Below are 19,218 nucleotides of genomic sequence, written 5' to 3'. Positions count from 1 at the left end.
TTTTTTGTTTGTTTTTAACATCTTTATTGGGGTATAATTGCTTTACCATGGTTTGTTAGTTTCTGGTTTATAATAAAGTGAATCAGCTATACATATACATATATCCCCATATCTCCTCCTTCTTGTGTCTCCCTCCCATCCTCCCTATCCCACCCCTCTAGGTGGTCACAAAACACTGAGCTGATCTCCCTGTGCTATGCAGCTGCTTCCCACTAGCTATCTATTTTACATTTGGTAGTGTATATATGTCCATGCCTCTCTCTCACTTCGTCCCAGCTTACCCTTCCCCCTCCCCGTGTCCTCAAGTCCATTCTCTATGTCTGCGTCTTTATTCCTGTCCCAGCATAATAATTTGACTTACATACATCATGAAATGATTATTACAGTAAGTTTCGTGAACATTCATCGTCTCATATACATGGAAAATGAAAGAAATAGAAAAAAAATTTTTGTCTGTGATGAGAACTCTTACTTCACTCTCTTAACAACTTTCATATATAACACACAGCAATGTTAATTATATTTATCATGTTGTACATTACATCCCTAATACTTATTTATCTTGTAACTGGAAGTTTGTGCCTTTGACTTCCCTCCTCCAGTTCCCCCTCTCCCCACCCCCCGCCTCTGATAACCACAAATATGATGTCTTTTTTATGAGTTTGTTTGTTTTTGAAGTATAGTTGACCTACAACACTATGTTAGTTCCTATTACACAGCATAGTGTTTTTTTCTATACATTTCAAAATGATCACCACAATAAGTCTAGTTACATTATGTCGCCATACAAAGATATTATTTAGTTATTGACTATATTCCCCACACTGTGCATTTCATACCCATGAATCATTGGTTTTGCAACTGGAAGTTTGTACCTCTCACCTGTTTCTTTTTTCCCCCACCCCCCTCTCCTCTGGCAACCACCTGTTTGTTCTCTGTATCTACACTGTTTCTGTTTTGTTATGTTTGTTCATTTGTTTTGTTTCTTAGATTCCACATATAAGTGAAATCATACTGTATTTGTCATTCTCTGTCTGTCTTATTTCTCTTAGCATAATATCCTCTAGGCCCATCCATGTTGTCACAAATGGCAAGATTTCTTTCCTTTTTTTAATGGCTGAGCAATATTCCATTGTATATATTCCACATCTTCTTTATCCATTCATCTATCAGTGGGCACTTGGGTAGTCTTCCTATTTTCTATTTTTTGACTGGCAAGTGAAAAGTGATATTTAAGTAGTATGCATTTTCACCATAACTAATTTATTTACATTATTACGTTTGTATTTCTTCAGCCTGTAGTCACACAAATATTTGTTGAATGAATGTTCATATCCTCTGACTTGTTTTTCTTCTTAATTGTTCATAGCAGATGCTACATTTATGTGTGACAAGAGGTGTAACAAGAAACGGTTATGTGGACGGCATAAATGTAATGAGATATGCTGTGTGGTAAGTGGACCTATCATTAAGCACTATCAGATTGCATTCATCTAGGGGCTGGGCTTCTGGAAGCCTCAACCATCTAGAATGCAGCCCAGATTTGGAAATCACTGGGAGAGGCCCCTGAGCAGCAGTCAGAATGCTACCCAGAGAGACAGACTGGGCCTTTTTAGGCCTCAGCCAGGTCAAGAAGTCAGCTGATGGCAACATGGAGGAAGGGAAAGAAGAAAGACAGAAGGCCTCAGGCCCCAGAGCTCAAGACCACTGGATGAGCATGTAGTCATCTGCAGGAGACTGTATGCTGTCCCAGCACACAGACTGGCTTGGCCTTAGCAACTCAGGCTTCAAGTTTCATATTTTCCATGGGTCAGATCAGTAGGCAAAATGAGTGTGGCTTTTTTTTTTCCAGAAGAGGGGCCTCCATTCTTGGATATGCTTTTCTTTTTTTTTTGGCTGCGTCAGGTTTTAGTTGTGGCACATGGGTTCTTTGTTGAGGCATGCGGGATCTTTTTGTTGCGGCGCGCGGGCTTCTCTCTAGTCGTGGCATGCAGGTTTTCTCTCTCTAGTTGTGGCGCACAGGTTCCAGAGCTTGTGGGCTCTGTAGTTTGCAGCACACGGGCTCTCTAGTTGAGGTGCACGAGCTCAGTAGTTGTGGCACATGGGCTTAGTTGCCCCGCGGCATGTGGGATCTTATTTCCCCGACCAGGGATCGAACCCGCGTCCCCTGCATTGGAAGGAGGATTCTTTACCACTGGACCACCAGGGAAGTCCCGAGTGTGGCATTTTTTAAAGAACAAGTTTCAGTTATCTGAAGTATTCACTTCTGTGGAACTAAGTAAAGGAAGCACTACCTGGCAGTGGGTACTGTGTTATCGTGTGTGTGTGTGTGTAAACAAGGTAACACAGTACCAATAGTAAAGTAGTACATATATACACACACATATATAATACACAATTGTTATTTTTAGCATTTATGTTGACAGTGTGAAGAGTGATGAAATTGTTCTGTGTATCAAGACTTATTTATAAACCTGTGTTTGAAAGTTTAAAGACTTCTTCTTATTACTGAATATTTCAAACATATGTAAAAGCAGAGATACAAGTATGAGTCCCATATGCCCAACATCTAGCTTCAGTAGTGATCAGGTCATAACTAATCCTGTTTCATTCACATCCCCACCTACTCCCCCTCCTTTGATTATTTTGAAGCTAATTCCAGATATCATGCGATCTATAATTGTGGAGAGCTTCTTTATTAATCTTGTTTATGGAAAATATAAAATGGAGATAATTTTGTAAACATATATAAATCTCTCAGGAATTCCCTGGCAGTCCAGTGGTTAGGATTCTGTGCTTCCACTGCCAGAGGCACAGGTTCGATGCCTGGTCGGGGAACTAAGATCCTGCATGCAATCAATCAATCAATCAATATCTCTCCTCCTAGGATAAGGAGCACAAGTGTCCTTTGATTTGTGGGAGGAAACTCCGCTGTGGCCTTCATAGATGTGAAGAACCTTGTCATCGTGGGAACTGCCAAACATGCTGGCAAGCTAGTGAGTGTCTTCACTGTATACTTTATTATATAGAGTTTTCTAGAAAGTCAGGAATGATATATTCTGAGTGATTGATTTTCTTAGGTTGGTATGGATTACTGAATTAATAAGCCTTAGTATTTCAGATGTATTGAGACTTTTTTTTAAAAGAGGGTATTAAATCATTTATTGATTACACGTAATAGTGGATGATACACAAGCCTCATTCCCATCTATAACTTTATCTGGTACCATAATTCAGTTTAGATATATTGCATAGGATGTGCCAACAATCATATTAATAACCAGAAAACTCCATAACTTTGCTTGGGTGACCCTTTTAACGGTGAACTCCAGGTCACAACACAGTAACTGTCAGTTCAGCTGAAGACAATGGCTTCTCCACCCAAGCGGGTTGTAAATAAATTTCGAATGGGCCCCGGCATCACCCTGAAGGAATTCTAACTTCACATTGTTGGGGTGAAGTTTACCAAAATGACTTCAGAGTAGACTAACTTTACACAGCACAATTTTAAAAAGACACATTTATTCAGCTTCATGAGTGGACTGTTATATTTAGCAATCAACAGCATGGGTGCAAAAAAAAAATCTACATTAAAACCCTTTGTTGGAATGCTTTACACTTTCTACAGAACAGAAACTAAAATAACTTGTTATACAATTAGTCACAAATACAGTCCTCGAGTTTTTTTGCCCATACACATGAGTATTGTCAAAAACATGTCTTCTTTGTAGCAGCTAGGCCCTGCCAGCGCTGTGCTTGGCCGAGTTCACAAGTTTGTTGTAACCTGTAGCTTCCCTGTCACTTCTCTGGCTCTCCTTTCCTGCTAAGCTTTGTTTCCTGGCAGTAATTAAAACCTTCTGCCACTGCCATAGCTACTGCTGCTGCTGGAACCATAGCCACCTTGGTTTCGTGGTTTGGCAAAGTATTGGCCTCCACCACCATAGGAGCCAGAACTTCTGCCTCCAAAGTTTCCTCCTTTCATGGGTCCAAAATTTGAAGATTGATTGTTGTAATTGCCGAAATCATTGTAGCTTCCGCCACCTCCAAAATGGCTTTCGTCATTACCAAATCCATTATTGCCATCCCCACTGCCACCATATCCCCCACCACCACGGCTGCCACCAAAGGCATCTCGACCACTGAAGTTTCCTCCACCACCAGAGTTGTCATTCCCACCAAAACCACCTCCACGACCACCACCAAAGTTTCCAGAACCACTTCCTCCTCTTTGGCTGGATGAAGCACTAGCCATCTGTTACTTAGGTAGGGCTTTCCTTACTTCACAGTTGTGGCCATTCACAGTGTGGTATTTCTGAATGACAGTCTTGTCTGCGGAGTCATGGTCATCAAAGGTTATGAAAGCAAAGCCTCTGTTTTTGCCACTGCCTCAGTCATGATTTCAATCACTTCAGTTTTCCCACACTGTTCAAAATAATCTCTTAGGTGATGTTCTTCAGTGTCTTCTTTAATGCCACCAACAAAAATCTTTTTCACGGTTAAGTGGGCGCCAGGTCTTTGAGAATCTTCTCTTGAGACGGCCCTCTTTGGCTCCCCAACTCTCCCATCCACCTCGTGTGGCCCTGCATCCATGGCCGCATCCACCTCCTCCGCAGTGGCATACGTGACAAACCCGAAGCCTCTGGAGCGCCTGGTGTTTGCATCCCTCGTTACCATACAGTCTGTGAGCGTTCCCCACTGCTCAGACTGGCTCCTCAGACTCTCATCGGTTGTTTCAAAGTCAAACGTCTGATGAAGAGCTTCCGCAGCTGTTCGGGCTCTTTGGGAGACTCTGACTTAGACACGATGGCAGTAGAGGGGGGAGGCTTCCATGATTGCTTACTCGGCAGCGTTCACAGCAGAAAAGCTATTGAGACTTTTAAAGAAGTTATTCCTCTGTTGTCCCTGAACGTATGAAACTTGGGATGTAAGCAGTGATCCTAAGATGGGGTCTGCTTGTGTTATAATATTAAAAACTCACATTCATTATAACACTACCAATCCCATCAGAAAACTCTGGGGAAAAGTATTAGGAAGTTGTCGAGCTCATAGTGATAAACGCGTATTTTCCAAAATTCTCTTTTCACTTGAAAGCTTGAATGTTATCGTTGGCAGCAAATTCAGTTTTCTTAAAGTGATGGGCTCACTGCTAATTTTTGATACAATGTCTGCCAAAATACCCAAGTCTGAATAATCATAGTTTGTTGGTCACTTTTTCAAGGAAAATGGTGTGTTATGAAAAAAGAAGTTAATTCAGCAATTCAGCTGACGACTCAGAAAAGTGTAGTTCTTTAAAATGACCAGAGGTCAGACAGCCGTCCATATCTGAGGGTTCCACATCCATGGATTCCACATCCATAGATTCGACCAACCGTGGGTTGAAAACATTCAAGGGGAAAAATTCTAGAAAGTTCCAAAAGCAAAACTTGAATTTGTTTTGTGCTGGCAACTATTTATATAGCATTTACATTGCATTGGGTATTATAAGTAACCTGGAGATGATGTAAAGTATACAGGAGGATGTGCATAGGTTGTATGCAAATACTACAGCATATTATATAAGGGACTTGAGCGTTCTTGGATTTTGGTACCCATGGGGGTCCCGGAACCAATCCCTTCCCGCCAGGATACTGAGGGACAACTGTATTTTTGTGTGCAACAAAAGTGCTTGAAGCAGATACCCTATTTTGTTCCACAGAATATTAGAAAGACATGTATTTAAGGGTCAAGATTTTTTTTTTTTTACTTCTTCATCAAGGACTTTCTTAAGTTAAATTGTCGTTTTTTATCTACTCTAAGTACGTGGCAGTGAAAAATACAACAGTTACAGTTTGGCACTACTGCCTTATTTGCGCTAATGCCCTGGCAGTATTACCAGCTGTTGCTTTTTCACCATCAGTGCAAATGTCAACATAGTGAAAAAAGCAAATAGTATCTAAGTATTATTATGAAAATAATTTTGACCTTGTGGACTCCCTGAAAGGATCAGGGAGTCCTAGGGGTCAACTGAGCACTCTTTGAGGACTGCTACATTAAAAGATTAGCCTAGATCAGGGTTTCCCAACATACCTTCTGTGGAATACTAGGCCTACCATATTTCAAAACGGAGTTAAGTGCTTTGTTATAAATCACACACATGGAGTTCCGTAGAAACAAGTTATGTAGCCTCTTACTCTTTACCTAGCTGTTTCACATATATTAGCCCACCCCCACAATAAACTTTTGAGTGGACAGGTCAAAGTTTGGTATCCCCATGTGGCCAAAAGGAAGCAATCTCAGAGTCGTTAAGTTACCTGCCTGCAGTCACCGCACAAGTGGGAAGTAGGTCCAGGACTAGAAGCCTAAGTCTCCTGCTATATTTACAGGGCTCTTTCCACCACGTTGTGTAGCCTCTGAAGAGTTTTCTGGAGAGTGCTGACTGGAGAAGGGCAGTGGGTAGAGGAATCCTGGAGGGCCTGGGCTTTCTGACTCTTGGTCCCTAGTTGAGAACCATGGCCAAAGACCCAGCCTCTACCGAGGACCAGGATTGAAGAACTAGCTCCCCTTTGGGTCTGAGGGTTAGGAGAGCTCTTGACAAAGTGGACCGCTTGTTGGAGGCCCCATGTGAGTTCTCATTTTGATTGGGCTTGTGAACTGTGCCTAGTGAACTTAGACGTAGCTCCTGGCTTCATCTCAACTTCATATTTTTATCATGATAGATGTCGGTTATACTTATAAGAATTTTTTTTTAATGGCTTCAGTGACTCTCTGAGGTTTATATTCAAAAGCATATTTTTCTGTGTTTGTTAACTACCTGTGACTTTTATAATCTCTATCCATTTTCCTAACTAAAAAGTTAAAAAAAAAAAATCTGTTTCTTTAGTGGAAGTCTCCTGTTCTGTCAAAAGAGATGGTCTGTAGATCTTTTGTTTATAAAATACATGTAAAAATGTCTTGGAATACTCATGGACTTAAAGTTTGTTGCAAGTAAAAATTGAACACTTTGCCAGCAGCTCAACTTTAATGAAATAAAAACCTTTTTTAAAAGAGCAGCCCCCCAAAAAATTCTCCTCTAAAAATACAAGCCAAAAAAAAAAAGTGTGTGTATAATTATCTTGTGCGCATCTCAAATTCATGAAGGGTTGTTTTGTTTCACCTGTTGTTTCACCAGGTTTTGATGAATTAACCTGCCACTGTGGCGCGTCAGTGATCTACCCTCCAGTTCCCTGTGGTACCAGGCCCCCTGAGTGTACCCAGACCTGTGCCAGAGTCCATGAATGTGACCATCCAGGTGGGTCCTGTCTCCTTGCCTCCACACCTCGCAGCCTGCTCACACTGTGTCATTTAGGATGTTGCATGATGGTCTTCACTGCTCTGAGATTACACTGTGGTAGCCCCTCCTTGTTCCCTGTGCTCAGGGGCTGCTTCTGTAAAGATGGGTCTGAGATCTGGGCCACAGCTAGGAATCACAGTGCCTTCCATTGCTTTACTCTGTGGATGTCAAACACACCCAAAGGGTTGGGAGAATCCCCAGCTGGTCTTGTCTTCTTTCTTTGTGGCCTCCACTTCTGGTGCATATTTCAAAGTTAAGCATCTTTTTGTAAAGTTAAAAGTAATTCGGTTTTGTTGTTGTTGTAGACGCAATATATGTTTATTACATAAAAAGGAAAAGAGAAAGAAAGAAAATAGAGATAAAGTCAAAAGATTGAAATTAAATCATCTCTTATGTTACCTTTTAGGAATTACGCCCTAGTGTGTATTTTTCAGGGCCTTTTTCCATGGGCAAAAATATATATTTGCATTTTTTTTCCTAAAATAAAAGTGGGATCCTAATGAATTTATTTTAACTGGATTTTTTTCCCTCTTATTACTGTAATTTTAATCTAATTTTCTGTCCAGTCTAGTCACTGGCTTTCCTCTAGGACCATATTGGCCCTATCATTTCATTTTACCAAGTCCCAGAGGCAAACCTGATATAATTTAAGTCACTGGATTTGATACTTACAATAAATCTGGCCATATGATTTAGTCTGACAAATAGATAAGCATTTCTCAATTTTTTAAGTTAATAGAGTGAAAAAGAATTAAGTAAATTCCTCATGAAGTGAAAAGTCCCTCCTTTCCTGGAGACCTTAAGACGGCCCTCCCAGCTTAGTTTGCAAGCCCTTGCTGTGGTGTTCACACCAGCATGAAGTTAATGTCCAAGCAGATACTCACCCACTCACTTGTACTCACTTCCTTTGTAGTCACTTGCAGATGTTACAAAGGAAGTCCAAATCCTGCTGATTGATGTCCATAGTGAGAACTTAACTATTTGTGAGTTGTTTTGTTTTAGCCTGCTTTCGTTCAGCGTTCACTTAACTTTTCTTGAGTGTTTCTTGTATATCCAGCATGGTGTCAGACATAGAGGGAGGGTCAGAGGAAGGAAGGTCAAAATAACCTCATGACCTTGAGGTTGTTCTGTTGTTTCTGAGAGGAAGAAGACGGTAGTTGAATACATTTGACACAACCAGCCAATACATGAAGAAGGGCCAGATAGCATGGCAGCAAGCCATCTGTGTAAGAACTAAGACGTCAGGGAGAGCAAGCGCGCTCAGGGCAGGGTGTGGTCAGCCAAGGAAGGCTTTGTTGTAGGAGGTGAGTTTGAATGAACTGCCTCTTCCAGGCAGTAAGGAAATTGAAAGGAGTCAGAGGAAGCATGTTAGATGAGATAACAAAGATGTCTCAACAAAAGGGAGCAGTTGCTGTGTAAGGTAGGACCAAAAGAATGGCTGAGTAATGTGGCCAGACCATGTGGCAGTGCCACAGGAGACGGAGTAGAAAAACTGCCTCCTTCTCTGCTTCTGTGTCTCTCGCCCCTCAGTTGGGTTTCTTTTTCTCACTCATGCTCATCTTTCAACACTTTAATATAAAGCCAACTACTTTTACTTTCCAGTGACCATTTTAAAGAGTTACTCAGCTCTGAAATTTAAAAGTTCCATGTCATATGCCATTATAATATGTGTAATAGTCTATGTTTAAACATTATTCCTAATTTTAAACATTACTCCTAATTTTATCTTTCTCTTTCTACAGTGTATCATTCTTGTCATAGTGAGGACAAGTGTCCCCCTTGTACTTTTCTAACTCAGAAATGGTGCATGGGCAAACATGAGGTAAGTTTTCTCTCTCAAGTGTTCATTGTTCCAACCAGAGATTTATGATTGGATTTCGTTAAGAGGGTTAGCCTCATTGTTTCTCAAAATAAATATACTGCAAGGAGCAGAGATTTGCTGTTGCCACTTTTTTTCTTTTCTTTTTCTTTTCATTAAGGTATAGTTTGCATAAAATGAAATGTACCCTTTTGAGTGTACAAGTCTATGAGTTTTGACAAAAGCATTCGTACAGTCATGTAACCACCACCACAGTCAAGATGTGGAACATTCATTCACCCCCAGACATTCCTTTGGGCCACTTCATAGTTACTCTCCCCTTTCCCCCAGGCCCTGGCAACCAATGATCTGTTGTCTGCCCCTGTAGTTTTGCCTTTTCAGAATATCACATAAATGGAATCATACAGTAGGTAGCATTCTGAGTCTATTCTGCTCTCATTTTTATTTTATTTGTTTATTTTTTAATAAATTTATTTATTTATTTGGCTGCTTCGTTGCTGCACGCGGGCTTTCTCTAGTTGCGGCGAGAGTAGGGGCTACTATTCATTGCGGTGCGCGGGCTTCTCATTGCGGTGGCATCTCTTGTTGCGGAGCACGGGCTCTAGGCACGCGGGCTTCAGTAGTTGTGGCGCACGGGCTCAGTGGTCGTGGCTCATGGGCTGTAGAGTGCAGGCTCAGTAGTTGTGGCACATAGGCTTAGTTGCTCTGCAGCATGTGGGATCTTCCTGGACCAGGGCTTAAACCCGCCGTGTCCCCTGCATTGGCAGGCGGATTCTTAACCACTGTGCCACCAGGGAAGTCCCTGCTCTCATTTTTAATCTGGTTACAATCAAATGAAACTCAGCCAGTTGGCCTTGAGAGCATGAGCATGTGTTCAGAGACAACTTCTAGGTTAGCCAGCATGGGGAGGGGTTGCTAGTCTGGGGAAAGGTGTTACAGTGAGAATATCCCAAGAGTGAGAGTGGGCTCTCCACCAGTTGCCACCGTTCCTTCTCTCTACTCCCTACGCAGCTTTCCATCCTGAGTGATCGGCTGTACACCTTGCTCCAGGCTAACCTACCCCTCCTTGCTGCCATTACCATGAAGGACTTTCATCCTTATTCTTAGTGTCTAAGCTATATTTGGCACCGCTGACTATAGACACTTTGAAACACTTTAAAAAGATTTGTTTATCTTAAAAATGCATATTCATTGTAGACAGTTAAGATAGTACAGTTTTGCTATGCAGAAAGAAATACTCTTAACATCCTGGTGTATAGACTTCCAGGCATGTATGATACACTCTTTCCCCTACTCTATGAAGATTATACTGTTTTGTAACCTGCTTTTTTTACTTTGTAACATGTTGGCCAACATTTCTTGAAACTCTTGACAACTATGACAATATGCTTTCAGTATTCTTATCTTGATGGACACATTTTCCTCCAGTCATTTCCTGTCAGTGGTTCTCAAGTCATAATCCTTGGTATTTATTCTTCGTCTAAAAATCTCACTTCCTCTGAGAGTAACTATTCTAAGACATCCATGTGTCATCTTTGTGTTGATGGACTTCAGTCAACAAATACTTACTGCATACCTGCTATGTACTAGGTAACAGGCTAGGTTTGGGTGATTCAGAAACGAACAAGACAGGTGCCGCCCCTGCCCTTGTGGAGCCTTCACTCTGGGGCAGGAAGCAGACGTGTAAACAGTCGATTGTAAGTACAGTAGTGTGTGGGACTTCCCTGGTGGTCCAGTGGTTAAGACTTTGTGCTCCCAATGCAGGGGCTCGGGTTCAATCCCTGGTCGGGGAACTAGATCCTGCATGCTACAACTAAAAGATCCTGCATGCCGCAACTAAGACCTGGCACAGCCAAATAAATAAATAAATACTAAAAAAAAAAAAAGTACAGTAATGTGGGAAGTACAGAGTACTGAAGGGGATAGAAGGGGCCCTTACCCAGGGAAGGTGTTTCTGGAGGAAGTAGCATAAGTAACATCCTAAAGGACAGTGAGAAGATAGGCAAGTAATGTAGGGAGGGGACAACAGAGGGCATAGCATGTGCACAAATTATCCCAGTGGTGGAGTAGGTGAGTGTTTAATGACTGGGAACTACATTCTACCAAAATACTGATTCCAAAGCATGTACGTCCTAGACTTTGGGGGCCTCTTCAAGAGTACAAGTTATGTGTCACCAGAGTCGAAGTATATTCCTCATTTTGAGGGTTCTTAAAAGAATTTGAGTGAATACGTTAAGAGTAACCTTTGGTTCCACAGGAATAAAATTCCAGCATCTTTTTCCTGGAGTGAAGAATCCTGAATGGAGGCAATTTCTCAAGAAAAAAAAAATGATTTGGTTGGTCCACGGTCTGTTGCCTCTTAATTTTTTTTAATGACAGAGCTGTCTAAAACTATGGAGATCATGGGTTGGGAGACGTGAGGAGAGTTGAGTAATTAATTACATAAAACAGCCCTGCAAGCAGTCTTGAAACCATGAGCCAAGGGTGCCCCCACCCCCAGGGTTTCTGTGAACTCAGTGCCCTAGCTGTTTGCAGAGGGAAAAGATCACCTGATCCTCCCAGTTAGTCATAAAATTTTCAGAAACTCCCTAGTTATCTGGTTTCACATGCTTGTTACCCATCTTGGGAAGTTTATGTTGCAAGTCACACTTGGTTGCTAAAACAAATCCTTTTAGATCATAACAAGCATTTTTAAAAAATTTTTTTTATGTTTGGCTGCATTGGGTCTTTGTTGCTGCTCGCAGGCTTTCTCTAGTTGTGTCGAGCGGGGGCTACTCTTCGTTGTGGTGTGCGGGCTTCTCACTGCGGTGGCTTCTCTTGTTGCGGAGCACAGGCTCTAGGTGCGCGGGCTTCAGTAGTTGTGGCACGTGGGTTCAGTAGTTGTGGCTCAGGGGCTCTAGAGCGCAGGCTCAGTAGTTGTGGTGCACGGGCTTAGTTGCTCCGCGGCATGTGGGATCTTCCCGGACCAGGGATCGAACCCATATTCCCTGCATTGGCAGGCAGATTCTTAACCAGTGTGCCACCAGGGAAGTCCCATAACAAGCATTATTAAATAAGGTTCAGGTTTGTTTTCTTTTCAAACTAACCTTTCAGACTTTGAAAAACAGCCTGATTTTTGTTTCAGATAAAAATATAAAAAATAATAATAACTTTTTTTAAAACATGCTCTTTTTGAAAGTTCAGAAATGTTTAAGTAGGAAGTTAAAATCCACCCCAAATCCTGCATGGAGATGAGAATCTGGCGACTTCTGTCTCTCCTAGTTACGAAGCAACATCCCCTGTCACCTGGTTGATATCTCTTGCGGGTTACCCTGCGGTGCCACGCTACCGTGTGGGATGCACAGGTGTCAGAGACTCTGTCACAAAGGAGAGTGTCTTGTGGATGAAGTCTGCAAGCAGCCCTGCACCATCTCCAGAGCTGACTGTGGCCACCCATGTATGGCACCTTGCCACCTCAGCTCACCCTGCCCTGTGACTGCTTGCAAAGCCAAGGTGAGTAATCCTGGCTCCTGGTGGGGCACTGACTGTGGTTCTGGGGCTGCTGATGAGTCCAGAACTGCCTACAGTGGCACCTGGGCACACATCCTTACCAGGGGTCTTTGGTTGCAAGGAACTGCAAGTTAAGTTAACAAGAGAAAGGTGGAGTAAATTGTACAGACTTCTATCTGCCAAGCTTGAGATGGTCTTTTAATTCAGAAAGTACCCACTGCCACCTGACCAGTTTCTGTCTCCCTTCAATCAAATTCTCAAGAGAGCCTCTGATTGTCCACTCCATTTATTCAACAAATACATAAGTGTCTATTTTGTATAAGATGTAATGCTGTGGTAGGTGCTGGGGCTCCACCAGTGAACAGAGGACACGTGGTTCCCTTAATTAGAGGGACAGATACTAATTAATTACTCAGATAATTAATTGTGACTTTGGTAATGTTGTGAAGGAGTAGTTACCCCCTTGTAGGGGGTGCCACAAGAACATGTGAGTGAGGGACTTAGCTGGTCTGAGGGATTAAGCAAGGTCTCCCCCCCGAGGAGGTGAAAGCAGAGGGATGAAGTGGAGTCGATTAGACCTTGGCTGGTCCTGGGTCAAGTGTCTACCTCTGGTTCAGTGGTAAAAACTTCATTCTAGGCCTGCCCCTTCAGGCAGGATTAAGGACAGAAGTCATTCCCGATAAGGGGCGCTGTCGACTGGACACTTCTCTCCTAGCATGTCAGCCACCACGTTGTCACTTTGCATGTGTGGTTAGCTCCTCCGTCTTGGAAGGTAGCCACTCACTGTCTCTCTATTCTCTGCCGTGGTTTGGTTTGAGAGAGGCTTTAAAAGTGAAACCTGCCCATTCACATATTTACCATGGGCTGAAAGTTGCTACATGTTAATCTTATTTCAGATAGAGCTGCAGTGTGAATGTGGACGAAGAAAAGAAATCATGATTTGCTCTGAAGCATCCAGTACTTATCAAAGGTTAGTGCTACTTAAATGTTAACAATTGATGGGTCTAGGTAAAGGGTATACAGGAGTTTATTGTAGGATCTTTGCAACTTTTAAGGAAGGTTTTTTAAATAAATTTTCTTGAGTCTAGTTTTTCTGGTTAAAAGAAAAAGTACTGCTTTATGTACCTTACCTTCCCTAACTTTAATTTGTAAAATAACCTTTTTGTTTCTCTCCTCCTCCTTCCTCTCTCTCTCTCCCTTTTGGTCTTGTGACACCATGAGATCAGAAGGGAAGATGTCCTGAAGTTGCGTGCATTGCTTCAGCGTCCCACCGCTTGGGGCACAGCCAGGACCAGGTCCTGCGCTCCGGCTGTGGTCTGGGGGGTTCTGACTGTTCTGTGAGTTGTCTTTGCAGCCTCCTGAAATCTTGGGACCTGTGTGGTCACACCGTACAGAAGTGGAGGTGTTTAGGGATGGATGGATGAATAGATGCAGAGATGCACCATGGAGATGGGACTCTAGGAGTATGCAGACATCAGATTGACTGTGTTTGAATACACACTGAGTGCCTGGCATTGGCCCAGATGCTCAAGGGGATACCGAGGAATGGATTACCTCATTTCCTATGGAGCTGCTTAGCGTCTAATCGAGGAGATACCACATAAACGTGTGGATAGTTCATAATAGATGGGCTTCCAAGGCCACACAGATTGTCGAGTGGTAGATTTGCCTTGAAAGAAGTGTTCTGTGTGCCTGGTATGGGGAGGTTCTTGTGAAACTGCAGCGCCTTTCTTCCCTTTCTTTTTTATACTTCAGAATAGCTGCTATTTCCATGGCCTCCAAAATAACAGACATGCAGCTTGGAGATTCAGTGGAGATCAGCAAGTTAATTACTAAGAAGGAAATTCACCAAGCCAGGTAATTTTTTAAATGTGTAGCTGTGCCTTCTTTCTCCCATTAGACTTAATTTCCAAAGGGCAGGAACCATTCATTTGTGTCAGTCTGCAACAGGAAAGCCTTACACACACAGTAGGTGTTCAACAGACATCTGATATTAAGAGACCACACCCACTCCAATGCAGTGAGTCCTACTCGGGATACAGCTAAGACCAGAGGAGGCTTTTCTGGGCCTCACTGCAGACAGTAGCCAGAGGAAGCAGAGACCTTGACGTGTCCATTCCAGCCCACAGGAGAACAGAGAACAGAGTGGTTTGCTGTGTTGAGAGAGGGAGGTGGGGCTGTCGCGGGGGCGCCAGGAACATTTGGGGGGCTGAGCAGCCAGGGGACACTCTGAAGCCCGTCTGAGGCCTCCTAGTCTCCCGTAACTCAGAGGCCTGTGCACCTGTCCTTGAGAAGGACCTCATTCAGCCATTGTTTTGGCCAGTCTGTTCTGTCTCCAGGTTGACCATCTAAGAACTTATTGCTGAGTAGGAGCTGTGAAACTTGTACCCTGACTTAATTTTTTTTTCATTTGCTTCTCAAGGCTGGAGTGTGATGAGGAGTGTTCAGCCTTGGAAAGGAGAAAGTAAGTAGTTTCAACTGCTGTTTATCTAATTGTCCTTGAGCTCTGTGAAATTAGTGGGAGGGAGCAACCCTTCAAGCATTCATTCAGCACCTGCTCTGAGTCTTTTGCTGCTATTGGGGAGCAGGAGAAATTCAATCATCAAGAATCGAAGTGTCTGAGGATAAACCAGTTAGGTGATTTCAGCATATTTCTGAAACATGAGCTTGTGTGGTTTCAGGCAAGTGTAAACATCACATGCTCCAAAGCGTACTAATTCAGGGACTGGCGGACTTCCTGATTCCAATGGAGACAAGAGGCTTAAAATTCTTTTAATGAACTTTTATGTTGAAGTATAATATACTTCATATAGATCAGAACTATACTGATGTATAGTTCTATACTGATGTATAGTCATCACAAAGGGAATACAGTGGTGTAATCAGCACCAAGGTCAAGAGATAGAAAACTACGAGAACCCACTCTTACACTCCACCGAGATACAGCCTCTATCCTGACTTCTAACAGTTTAGATTATTTTTGTCTGCTTTTGGACTTTATGTAAATAATGAAATCATATTGTTGTATTATTTTTGTCTGGTTTCTTTCATTACATTTGTGACGTTCATTCCTGTTGCTACATGTAGCAGCATTTTGTTAATTTTCATTTCTGCATGATATTTTATTATATTAATTTATCATCATTTATTCTATAGCTTATAGATATATGTGTTGTTATCAGTGTTGGGCTGTTACAAATAATGCTCTTTTAAGAATATCCTTATACTTGCCTGGCTGTATATATGTACTCATCTCTGTTGGATATAAGCTCAGGAGTAGAATTGCTGATTAATAGGGTATGCATATTTTCAGCTTTAATTGATTCTGCCGACCAGTGTTCAAAATGGTTGTACCAGTTATGCTCCCACGAGCAGGGTCATATTTTCCGTTGCTCTCTGTTGCTCTCTGTTTGTGTCAGCCCTTGGAATTGTCAGTCTTTTTCATTTTAATCCATTTTTGTAGATGTATAACTGGATGTCATTGAGCTTCTAATTTATATTTGCCTGATGACTGGTGAGGTTGAGCACCTCCTCATATGTTTGTTGGCCATTTGGATATCCTCTTTTGTGAAGTACCTATTCAAGTCTTTGCTTATTTTTTGAATTGTATCATCTGTCTTTTTCATATTGATTACTAGGAATTCTGTATATATTTTGGATATGAGTCCTTTGTTTTATATATTGTTTTCCTCACACTCCGTGCCTTCACTTTTCACTCTCTAACTGGTGTCTTGATAAACGGAAGTTTCTAATTTTAATGTAGTCCGGTTTATCAGTCTTTTCCTTAGTGAATAGTACTTTATGTCGTTTAAGAAATATTTGCCTATCCTGAGGTCATGATGATATTCTGTGTTATTATCTAGGAGCCTTATTTTACCTTGCACGTTTAGATCTACAGTTGACCTGGACCAATTTTTTTGTTTTTTTTTCTAAGCACGGTATAAGGAGGGTTGATGATTCCATTTTTTTCCATACAAATATTCATTTGACCAACATCATTTATCAAGAAATCCTTTTCCCAGTGCTCTGCAGTGCCACCTTTGTCTTAAATCAAGTATTCATATTGTGTATGGGTTATTTCTGAACTCATTCTATTCCATTGCGCTAGTATCACATTATCTTAATTACTGTACCTTTATAACTGGTAGCATATCTCTTCAAACATGGTCTTTCTCCAAGATTGTCTTGGCTGTTCTTGGCCATTTGCATGTCCATTTAAATTTTAGAAATAGCTTATCAATATTTGCAAAAAAAAAAAAAAAACTACTGGGATTTTGATTGAGCTGGTATTTAATTTATAGATCAGTTTGGAGAGATTTGACATCTTTATAATATTGAGGCCTCTAATCCATGAGCAAAGTATATCCTTCTATTTAGTCATGTTTTCTCTCAATGATATTTTATAGTTTTCTTTATATAGATTTTGTACATCTTTCAGTAGATTTTGTTCCTTGCTATTTGATGTATTTTGATGCTCTTATAACTGGTATTTTTTCTTGTATCACTTTTAAAATTTAATTCTCTAATTGCTTGTTGCTGGCATATAGGAATACAGTGGATATTTGTTGACCTGTATTCACAACCTTGCTAAATTACTTATTTCTAATAGCTTATCTTCAGCTTCTTTTAGATTTTGCATGTACACAATCATGTCCTCTTCTAATTTCTTTCTAATTCTTAACTTTTATCTTTTTCTTGCCTTATTACACTGGCTAGGCCTCCAGTACAGTGTTTTTTTGTTTGTTTGTTTGTTAATTAATTTTATTTTTATTTTTTTTGGCTGCATTGGGTCTTCATTGCTGCGCGCAGGCTTTCTCTAGTTGCGGCGGGTGGGGGCTACCCTTCATTGTGGTACACGGGCTTCTCATTGTGGTGGCTTCTCTTGTGGAGCACAGGCTCTAGGCGTGTGGGCTTCAGTACTTGTGGCATGGGGGCTCAGTACTTGTGTCTCAGGGGCTCTAGAGCGCAGGCTCAGTAGTTGCGGCGCATGGGCTTAGTTGCTCCGTGGCATGTGGGATCTTCCCGGACCAGGGCTCGAACCCGTGTTCCCTGCATTGGCAGGCGGATTCTTAACCACTGTGCCACCACGGCAGTCCTCCAGTACAGTGTTGAATGAAGGGTGGTGATAATAGGTATTTCTAACTTATCTCCAGTCTCATAGGGGAAGTTTTAAGTATTTCACCACTATGTATGATGTTTGCTTAAGTTATTTGAGTATACTCCTTATCAGATTAAGGGGCATTTATTCAATGACTGGCAAACTTTCTGGTTCCAACAAAGATTAAAGGTATAGCTCTGTGAAAATGTTAACATTTGGAGAATTTAGCTGAAGAGTATGTAGGAGTTCATTGTAATATTCTTGTAACTTATCTTTCTTTGAAAATTTTTCAAGATAAAAAGTGAAGCAGAAACAGACAAATGCAGTCAAAGTGCAGTTTTGTTTTACCTAGAAGTTTGACTTTCAACAGTTGTTAACAATACCTCTTTAGGTGGCTAAATGTATAGAAGGTAAAATGATGATTAATAGCACTGCCCAAATTTCCCTTGGTTTGACCCTTATGGTAACTTTGTAATAACTGCTATTCAAAACTCTTGTCCCTTAAGAACTGTAACATTGTTCTCCACTCCAAAATGTGAACTAAGAGTCCTGAATATTCAGAAATGCTGTGATGAATACACAGAAGGTCTCAAAAACATGGAAATGCACCTTTGTGTAGTTGAGACAGTATTGCATGGTAGTTAGAGCCAGCCAGAGCTCTAGCTTAGATTGCCCAGATTTGAATCCTAGCTTCACAAGTCAATTAGCAATGTGACCATGGGCAAATCACATTATCTCTCCAAGCCTTAATTTTCTTAAATATTTGGGGAAATGGTGACAATAATAGTACCTACCTCCCTGAGTTGTTATGAGGATTATACATTAAAATTGAAGAAGATATACATAAAACTCTTGGCACAAGCCTAAACCATAGTAGATGCTCGGCAAATGTCAGTTATTGATTAGAACTAGCTATTTCTGAAAGCCTTTTGAATTTCTCCTCGATCTTTGAATGATCACATAATGACCCTTTATGTAAGGATTCTTTCTTAAATACTCACAGACCTAAGAAAAAAAGAAAGAAATGTGAATTTGAAAGGGAAAATGCCATCTAAACTTGCAAATAGGGACCTCCCTGGTAGTCCTGTGTTTAAGAATCTGCCTTCCAATCCAGGGAACATGGGTTCAATCCCTGGTCGGGGAACTAAGATTCGCACACGCCGTGGGGCAACTAAACCCGCACGCCGCAGCTAGAGAGAAGCCCGCGCGCTCTGGAGCCTGCGCACTGCAACCAGAGAGAATCCAGCAACGAAGACCCAGCACAGCCAAAATAAAAAATAGATAAATAAAAAATAAAGTTGCAAATATATGCTCCATTGCAAAAATGAAAAACTGGCTGGCCATATTCATCCCACAGACTGATGTTTTATTGGTGTTTGTGTTTGAATTAGTGTCCAACTAATCAAAACATCGAAATATCTCCCCCCTAGGAATTCTCTTAAAAATTTGAAAATTAAACCTCTATTAAAAAATTAGAGGGGCTTCCGTGGTGGCGCAGTGGTT

At 41.5% G+C, this 19,218-nt stretch overlaps 1 protein-coding gene and 1 pseudogene across 6 annotated transcripts in view; one reads left to right on the top strand and one right to left on the bottom strand.

Annotated features, from left to right (window-relative positions):
• NFX1 (nuclear transcription factor, X-box binding 1) overlaps positions 1–19,218 on the top strand; it is a 78,131-nt gene that overhangs the window by 51,856 nt on the left and 7,057 nt on the right. For 4 of the 6 annotated variants that reach the window (XR_009503637.1, XR_009503638.1, XM_059924597.1 and 1 more), the window contains exons 12-19: positions 1,370–1,452; positions 2,888–2,996; positions 7,148–7,267; positions 9,052–9,131; positions 12,390–12,620; positions 13,514–13,587; positions 14,373–14,474; positions 15,040–15,081. Coding sequence is in view for 3 of the 6 variants with exons in the window: in XM_059924597.1 (XP_059780580.1) it covers positions 1,370–1,452; positions 2,888–2,996; positions 7,148–7,267; positions 9,052–9,131; positions 12,390–12,620; positions 13,514–13,587; positions 14,373–14,474; positions 15,040–15,081 (841 nt within the window). In the remaining 3 variants the exon portion in view is untranslated. The remainder of the gene's footprint in view (positions 1–1,369; positions 1,453–2,887; positions 2,997–7,147; positions 7,268–9,051; positions 9,132–12,389; positions 12,621–13,513; positions 13,588–14,372; positions 14,475–15,039; positions 15,082–19,218) is intronic. The other 2 variants (XR_009503639.1, XM_059924598.1) reach the window with 1 other exon arrangement.
• On the bottom strand, positions 3,790–5,893 carry LOC132367578 (heterogeneous nuclear ribonucleoprotein A1-like; annotated as a pseudogene).

Source organism: Balaenoptera ricei, chromosome 6 (assembly GCF_028023285.1).
Source record: "Balaenoptera ricei isolate mBalRic1 chromosome 6, mBalRic1.hap2, whole genome shotgun sequence".
NCBI classification, from domain to species: Eukaryota; Metazoa; Chordata; class Mammalia; order Artiodactyla; family Balaenopteridae; genus Balaenoptera; species Balaenoptera ricei.
The sequence above is the reverse complement of the archived record's forward strand: the minus strand, read 5'-3'. Positions and strand labels throughout refer to the sequence as shown.